Genomic DNA, 9,709 nt, shown 5'->3' on the forward strand with positions numbered 1-9,709 from the left:
CTCTCTCTCTATATATATATATATATATATATATATATATATATATATATATATATATATATATATATATATATATATATATAGGAGTAGGATCAAATGAGAACACCTAAAAGATTGAAAATGCGATAACAAATCTACACCATCTAAATATTCAAATCTAAGGTTATTATCAGACGGACCATTTATGTAAATTATGAAATTTATTGGTATTAACATGTAACTTTGAAATAGTGAAAAGAGTATAATAGTAATTGATTGTTTATTTAATTCCTATAACTTCTCACTCTTTCATTTCAATTTCGTTCTCTCTCTCTCTCTCTCTCTCTCTCTCTCTCTCTCTCTCTCTCTCTCTCTCTCTCTCTCTCCGAATCAAACCCTCCTAACGCCATTGTCAACCTTTCTGTTAGTATCATTATCTCCATCGTTTTAGGTAAGCTTTAATTTGGAGTGTGATCGAAAAGGGAGATGGTGAAGCAGCGATGTTTGAGGCATATTGCGGCGATAATCGGGTGGCTCAATGAGCAGACGACAACGCTAGTGGTCAGAAATTGTGGTTTGTTTCTGATTAATGTCACTTTGTCTTTTCAGTTTTTTTAATTCAAATTATTAATATCATTATTTCTCTTTTCGTTTTGGCCTTCACGTCAATATCCACTGCACTAGACTTCACATCTTAAATTCTTTTATTTTTATGCATATTAATATGGATTACTTTGGTTTTTCAAAGTTTCTTGACTTTCACATTAGATAAACATACATATATGTGTTTTCCATGCTAAATCACAGGACAACAACCATACTGAATTTTGATTTTTATGTTGATGAACTTTTCTTTATTTCAAATCCATTTTCATATTTGAGTTTTGCTAAAAATCAATTTTATTTTTTGACCTTTGATTTTAGTTAAGTTAAATACGAAGAATCAATAATGATGCTAAAGTCATTAATGAATAATGTGTGTAATTTCCAAAGTATTAAAGATTTGATAAAAAACTTAAGATTGCTAGCCTTCTTAAATTACTTTTTGTAGTTTATTTAAATTTGGAGAGTTTGAAACAAAAACCCTATCTCATATAGTTTTGATCGTTTTTTTTTGTTATCTCTCAATCTTAAATACAATTTTGTGCCTTCTTCGTTTGAGATTACAATGGACTGGACTTCAGATATTTTGTATGTTATTCATTAATGAACATGTAATAGAGCTAGCCTTCCTACACCTGGATTTTTTTTTTGTATATACAATTTTGTATGTTATTCATTGATGAATATGTAATAGAGTATGAAGCTTCTTTTCTCCAACAGTGAAACCCATTAATTTTCTTAATTTTTGATATGCCCCTTGGATTTTGAGGCTGAAAGAGATGCATATAAAGGTACAATAATAATATTTTCTTGTTTTGAGTTTCTTATAATGCTTTTTAAATTCGTTTTCTTCATTTGGTTCTAAACATATGGTGATATAGATATCATTTACTGTTTTGCTTTTGTTCATATGGAGTAAACACATAACTGTTATGGTTTGTAATTGATCATCTTCTTGTAGGCCTGGAATTAGATTCATAGAAAAAGGTTGTGAACGGAAGCTATTTGATGAATTTTTTGAAAGAGATATGGTTTATTGAACTTAATGATTTATGTGTATTTGAATATGGGTTTTTCTGAAGGTCATTTGGAATTTGTTTGAGAAGATGAAAGGTGAACAATTTGAGCTAGAGGAGAATGAAAAACTATATTATATTTTGGTGTATTCATCTATAATAGAAGGTGTATTTAATTATAAATAACAGCGTATTCATGTGTGAATGAGTGTATTTATTTATGATTATAGGTATTGTTATTTATTACATTATTTTTATTTTGTATTTATTTATGAGTACCAGTGTATTTATTTGTGAATAGCAGTGTATTCATGTGTGAATGGTTGTTTTTATTTCTAAATAACATTGTATTCATGTGTGAATCAATGTATTTATTCATAATTAAAGTTATTCACTTTTTTAAGAAATGAAAATTTTTACACTATTTTTATTATCATTTGATGAAAAAAGGCATTGGATTATTTGTAAATTGATGTATTTTCATTTGTGATTGGAGTCGTATTAGGTTTTTTGAAGAAAATTTTCGATTTTGAATACAAGTGTTTTGATTTAAGATTGAATTTCTATTCACTTTTTGAAGAAAAAAATGTGAAATTCGAGAAAAAAATTGATTTTTTTTCAATTTTAAATTAAATATTGGTAAAAATGTTCTTTATATTCCATTAATAAGTAAAATTAAAAATAAAATATTTCTTTGTTTTTTGGTAACTGATCTTAAATTTAAGGGAAACTGATTGAATTTTATGTTATTTTAATTTAATTAAAATAAACACTTACTAATATACCCTTGTATATTGATTGGCCTCGAATTGTTGTCGTGTTCTCAACCGTATTCTTACATATTACAAGAAATTGGTAACATCTAATTTAATATATATATATATATATATATATATATATATATATATATATATATATATATATATATTAGATGTTACCAATTTCTTGTAATATGTAAGCTGTGATTTAACTACTTGGTAGTTTTTGATTGATAATATTATGTTGGAAAAAAAACATTAATATCTACAACCATTATATTCCTAATGGATATTTATTTTAACATCATCTAAAAAAAAAGGAGAAGAAAAACCCAATCAAATCTCCGGCTACAATACCGTTCAGTAAATAATAAAACAATTAGTAAGATGTTCGCAAATCAAATTGACCAGTTTCTATATATATTTATAAATTCGCTTTTTATTTTATTGTATGTTTAATGTTTTCAGTGTACTCTTACAAAGAAAATGCTTAATTCCTGGCCATCGTCAGCACCATCAGGATTAATCATATGAAAAGCTTCAGAATCCTTGCTTCCAGCCACTCTTTCAAACCTTGCCCTCATATACGTCAACTCTCCATCAACCGCATAATCTTTTTCCGACAAGCCCGGAAGAACTCCAGCACCCATGGATACACCCCTTAAGGATTGCATAACATGGAGCTCATCATCCGTCATCTGTGTCCTCCTTATTGAATATCCATATTTCCTCCCGTTACAATAAACTGCCCACACAAATTCCTCCAACACCTTCTTCTTGCGACTTGTGGTCTCACTTTCAAGAGATAACCTCACCATATCTGAAGCCATTTCCTTCTGGAATGCAACCGAGTGCATTGGGAGCTCAATGACAAACACTGGGAGGCGATGTGGATCCTCTTGAATGGCCAAACTGACTCGCCCTCTCCTGTAGCCAAATAACGTCCCAGTGGTGGCCTTATCTGTTAGTAGCTTCCGTGGCTTCCCTAGCAGTGCCACCATCTTGCAACCGGAGGTCAACATGGGAAGAAGCTTGAACATACGAAAGATCCCTCCACCTGTCTTGGAGGGTTTTCCGCTACGAGTGGTGTTTTGTAGCAATGATAATAGGGATGCGTTTTCCATTTTCTGAAACGGGGTGGAGTAAACTGAAGGCATATTATGAGTTAAATATGATGAAGAGGGAGGGAGGATGGTTAGAAATATATAGAGAAAAAGTTAGACGTATATATAGAATCTTGATTAGTGTTACCATATCATTGCATTGTTACTATTGTTATTATTTGATGTACTTACACATAATTAATAGATATCCTAATTAACTTCAGTATTGTTTACGATGTTGTAAAGCTGTAAAGAAAGGAAAAGAATGAAGGTGATGGATCACATGCAATTAAGGGATGATTTTAAGATTGATGTGATAGACGAATTGAAGTTTATAGTGGTAATGAGAAAAAAGGAAATAGGATGGGACCAAACCAAGCGTAACAAAGAGATAAAGGGGGTGGGGTGTGACCACAACTTTGTGCTAAAAACTGGCCCTGCCGCTGAGTTATGGAATTAAAGTGTATCTGTCCATGTGATATTAATCATAAACAAGGTTTTAAAAAGCTCCTTATCACTCGCCATGGAGGGTTATAGTTTTAAGGTTTGTACTTTTCGTCAAACTTTAACAAAATGCCGCCTTGAAGTCATATATGTATATAATAATGAATAATAGTAGAAAATATATATATATATATATATATATATATATATATATATATATATATATATATATATATAAAATTAATAATTATATACAAAATTGTCATTTTAAGTTACGTCTTACAAACGACGTGACTTGTCACGGCTTTAAAAAGCTTGAGGTTTAACATTGCTGTCAAGTTAAGCCTAACATTATTTACAACCTTGATTTCGTTGTATGGATATTGAAATACAAAGATGAAAATCATATATAACTAAATACATACATATACATATAAATAACATCTAGTTTGGCAATGGCTTTAAAACCAAAATAACCGAAATCGGAGTTGAACCGAACCGGATTTACTATAAATGTTCGGTTATCGGTTCTTCACATTGAAAAAATTCGATCCCAATTCTAACTCTCTTTCGGTTCTACAAAACTGGTTAAAAAACCGGAACCGGATTGGAACTTTAAGTCTAAAAAGTCCATGCAAATTGTTTTTTTTGAATAAACTACACACCCTGAAAGACAACATATAAATGCTATATTTTTTCTGTTTCAACACATTTTTTATTTTGTCCCACTTTTTTTTAATCATTTTTAAATTTGAAAGTTTAATTTTATTTCTTTTTTATTTATGAATACTTATTTCTTCAATATGTGGTGGTTGAAAGCCCATTACTACTTTTGCTTCCATTTTGAAAGCGTATTGCCATTCTTGGCTCCATTTTGAAAGCGAGTTGCTATTCTTGGTAAAACAATTATTGGTTCCACTTTGAAAGTGTAGTGCTAGTCTTGGTTCCATTTTGAAAGTCCATCGTTATTCATGGTTGCAAAACCGGATCCATTTTGATAGAGATTTGTTGTTAATGGTGCAAATCACAAAAATCGTTTATATTCTGAAAAATAACCGAAAAAACGGTACTTAGACCGACAGTCTGGTTCACTTTTCATGTAATCTATTGAAATCGGTTCTGGTTTCGAACCGATTCAATTCCAAGGATCACCCTACTTCTAGTACTACAATAATTAGTTTTTTTACACATCCTTATAAATTATTACTAGGATGAGAAAATTTAGAAATAATATATGACGTGAAAAGTGGAAAAATTAAAAGGTATAATAGATTTTCAACCGTCGATAATGTTTTTCTGCTTTGTGAGGATATGGGCAGAGGGTTCGCCATTTTGTGATCTGCTAAAACAACGAATTACACTACATAACCTCTCCTGACCAACTCTTAATTGAAAAATCTAGGACTTGAACACTTGAACAACCTCTCATATGGAGAGTACATTGCCTTTACTGATAGGCTAACATAAAATTTGTAACACTTGTATTTTGAAAGTTTCATATTTAACCTTGTAAAACTCTAAATCGTGGCGTATTAATCGGATTCACCAGAACTGGTGCGGAATCCCAATCTAGTGATTAATGCAAAACGTGATATAGAACAAAGAACACAAGATGAATCTTCAAAGAATACAAGCTAAAACACATCCTTTAATTTATATTGGGCCGTGAACCATCTCCAAAGACCAATTGGGCCAAAAATCATCAAAATGGAACTCATACTTTAATTTATATTGGGCCATGAACCATCTCCAAAGACCAATTGGGCCGAAAATCATCAAAATGGGCCCATAATATGGACTTAAGCACAAAAGGCCCAAGTTCTCTTCTCTCTTCTCTCTTTCTCGGCCCAAGTACAAAACAAAAAAAGGAGAAAGGTGGAATTATAAGGATAAAACAGCTCATAATTATACTTGGGAATATCGATGCACCCATCTCATACTTCCATGCAGCTATCACCTCACTCTCTCTCTTCTCCCCTCTCTTTTTCTTCTTCGACCGAGAACACAAGAGGAAAAACACACACCTCACAAATTCTCTCCAAACACTCTCAAAGAACAGTCTTGTTTCTCCATCAAAAAATTTGAGATCTAGGGCATTTCAAGGAGGTTTTTCCACAATAATCATCATTATAGGTAAGTTAATGCTTGGATCCATGGTTTAGCTTCTTGAAATTGTTATAAATCTCTTTCTAACTCATGAAAGTTCATGATCATGCTTCTTAGAACCTATCTAAGCCAAAGCCTTCTCAAGAAGCTTACTAGGGCTGAAAATAGCATCAAACTTCTTCCATTTCTTCTTCAAAACCGTGACCAACAAGCAAAGGTGAGTTCATACCCCTCTCTTTTCGGTTTTCCTAAGTTTTATGGGGGAGAATACAAGTAAAATATGTAGATCTATGTGTATTTCTATGTTATGTGTGATTTCTTGTGTTTATGTGGTAAATATGTGCCAAAAATGAAAGATATTTCGAGATCTATAGTTCATGGGGGAAAATATGTGATCTAGGATGTATTACACTTAACAAGTTAAGAAAATTATCATCTAAGGTTATAATAAGCATGTTACAACACAAAACCCATTTTTGGACTTAAAAATTTGCCATCCACAGTTTTCTTAACGACTAAAAGAGTCAAAATAGTAAAAATAAATGTTTTTATGAACATCATTTACGGACTAGAAATGTAATTTGTAGCTTAATGGGCCAAATTTTGGGCTTTTCGGCCCATTGAGCCAAAAATTGCGAAAAAATAAATTTTTGAAGGGATTGAAATGGTGAACTTCTCAAAACAGGGGGTAAAAGGGTAAACAAAACTAATTTAGGGGTTAAAATGATTTATTTTCCAAACAAGGATGAAAAATGTAAACTTTTTGGATTTTGGGCTAAAATTGTAAAAGTTGCAAAAAGTTTGGGTTTAAATTGAAAAACTCTTTACTGTAGGGGCTGAAACTGCCAAAGAGTAAATTTTGAACTAAAAACATCACTTAAACATTTCTATGGGTCAAAAATGTCAAGAAAATGGTTTAAGGGTCTAAAATGTCCTTTTTTTATAAAGGACTAAAATTGTCATTTTTATTAAATAAGGGCTGAAAATGTCAAACCAATATTTTGAACCAATTATTTTATTATTAAGATATTTGAGTCAAAAATACCAAACTACAACTCATGGAAATGGAAAGATGGATATACGTATAATTCCAAAAATCATTATAAACAACCGACCGGCCTCGTGCCGATACAAAAATAACAATCGTTCAATCAAACTTTCCAACGATTATACAATACCTAAAACAAGTAAACATTCAAATCTTTGGGCTTGAAAGTCTCAAATCATGCTTGTTGGACATTCGTGACCCATTAACATAACTTTTGAGCCCAACGATAAAAACAAATGTTTATTGGGCCTCCTGTGACCCAATTACATGTTTAAGGGACCCTCAATGGCTTTCAAGTGCTATTGGGCCTCAGTGGCCCATTAGCATTGATAGTAAGGTCCAAAAAAATCAAATGTGAAATGGGCCAACATGTCATTCGTATACCTAATAGCCTTAAATAATACACGTAATTAGCAGGACTTTGTAATCCTCTTCTTCTCGTTTGTTAGGCTTACCTTCAATTCAGTAAACATATACAGGTCGTTAATCAATGGTAATCAAATTCAATTTGGATTCAGTGAGTAATAACGGGCGGCACCTTTAAGGGTCGTTTGTAGTCTGTAGTTATAATCAAATTCTCATGGAGGGAGAGCGAGAGTTTGTGTATAGATCTATACGGGGGTGACTCCCCCACACCTCAACTGTTCACTACAGTTAGACTCGGCCAGTCTAGGGTGAAAAAATCTTAAGATCAATTCCGGCGTTCGTAGAATGCCAAGATAGACGAACTAGTCATTATCATGCATGGTTATAACGACTCACATAAATAAATCCAAATACTATCCGAGTAATCAAGGAAAAGCATAATCATATGTGGTGATGGTATAACAATTCAAAACAATTATATTATATTATGTTATCGGAAAACATCGGGTTTTTCGAGGAAATCAACACCATTCACTTGTACTTTTAGATAAACTATCATGCAAAACTTCTCATTTATACACGCTTAGAAATCACTTACGTACAAAACTATGGATCTTCACACTTTGGTATAAACAATTGTCTTTTTCCGAAAATATCGGATTTTCTGGGTTTTATAAACTATACAAACATTTTCCAAACAACCATGCTTATGAACTCACCAACATTTCAGATGTTGACGTTTTTCAAAATAACTTGTATTCTCAGGAAACAGGTAAGCTGAGGAGTAATACCAAGTAAGTTAGGGTGTTATGCTTTTGAAAACTATCAAACAATTTGTGTTATGGATATGTAATGTTTAAACAATGTACTTGATGTGAACAATGTCAGTTGTAATGTATTGATGGATGGTGATGTTTATGTTATGATTCATGTATATTCATTGTGATGATATTCAATTTAATTCACGTGAGCCCTCAGACGTTTCTGCCGTCTGGTTCGGGGGTGTGACAGGTTGGTATCAGAGCACTGTTTATAGTGAACTAGCATATATAACCACACATTGATATGCAACTATAAACCAAAGAGGGACTAAAACAACTCTGAACAAAACAAATGAAACACAATGATAAAACACCTCTACTTTTACGGTATAGGAAAAAGAATATAATACCAAATCAAATAAGATGATGTTGACGTCTCGGTTAAGTCGGGACTGTACATAGTTGTATTAAGGGGTGAATGTTGCCTGATCAACTACATTTCCTTCGAAGTACAACTATCACATGCCATGAGGAAATCACGATGGTCGGTAAACTTAAAAAATACCCCTTGTCTACCAAGAAGAGAACATCAACTCAAATTATACAATAATTAAAACATCTTAGGAATAATATTAGTATATTTATACAATCTCGTAGACAGTATAGTCGCCTTCAATCACCCCGGAGATTTGTAATTCCCTAATCAGGGGAATAATGGATCGTTGGAGGAGGAACCTGAAGAAGACCCTGAGGAGGAGTCTGAAGAGGAACCTGAGGAGGAAGCTGAGGACGGACCTGCTGAGCCAGTGGTAGACCTGGAAGAAGAGGACGCAGAAGAGGACCTCGAGGAGGAACCCATCGATGACGATGACGGTGATTCGGACGCAGAGTCCGAAGTCATCAACCCCCCTTACCCGACTAGGGTGGCTGCTTATCGGATAGGCCTAACTGGTCCTACACCCCCCTGGGGTATCGACCTTTGGAGGTGGAGCGGACAGCAGGGGCAGCGACCCCCATTCGGCATGTCACGCGAGTTCAATGACTTGAGGGAAGGAGGACCGGCTGATCATGCGCTTCCGGTCATGGTGAGACGATTGCGAAACACTAGCGATCTAGCTCAAAGCACCGTTGATCAGATGCACCAGATGCGGACTAGGGTCGAGCGTGCAGAGCAGGATACACGAGAGGTTATCCGAGAGTTCCACATGAGACGGGCGAGGTGGGAGGCTCGACCTCCGAGATGCGGAACGACAGGTGGCTTGCCTTCAGGGAGCGTCCACTTCATTAGCACCACCCCCTGGCACATCCCATCATGATTAGGACTAGTCGTACTCGTCGTTAGTATTATGCTACTATGATCTATGTTCTGTACCGTCGACTCTATGTTTAAGTGATTACACTACTCATAGAGTCGTTACGTTGCCGAACTTTCACCACTTATGTATGCTCTTTCGAGCAAATTTTCATGTATCAAAGTACGGATATTATTAGTGGAAACATATATGTGTTCTATTATGATGTTGTT

General features: G+C 33.7%; 1 protein-coding gene across 1 annotated transcript; it reads right to left on the reverse strand.

Moving 5' to 3' along the window:
- Window positions 1-2,744: 2,744 nt before the first annotated feature.
- Window positions 2,745-3,604, reverse strand: LOC111890462 (protein MIZU-KUSSEI 1). The gene has a single exon (XM_023886581.3). The coding sequence runs from the start codon at window positions 3,511-3,513 to the stop codon at window positions 2,821-2,823; it is 693 nt and encodes a 230-aa protein (XP_023742349.1). The 5' UTR covers window positions 3,514-3,604; the 3' UTR covers window positions 2,745-2,820.
- Between the last annotated feature and the right edge of the window lie 6,105 nt (window positions 3,605-9,709).

The sequence above is a fragment of the Lactuca sativa genome, chromosome 5 (genome assembly GCF_002870075.4).
Source record: "Lactuca sativa cultivar Salinas chromosome 5, Lsat_Salinas_v11, whole genome shotgun sequence".
Taxonomy (NCBI): Eukaryota; Viridiplantae; Streptophyta; class Magnoliopsida; order Asterales; family Asteraceae; genus Lactuca; species Lactuca sativa.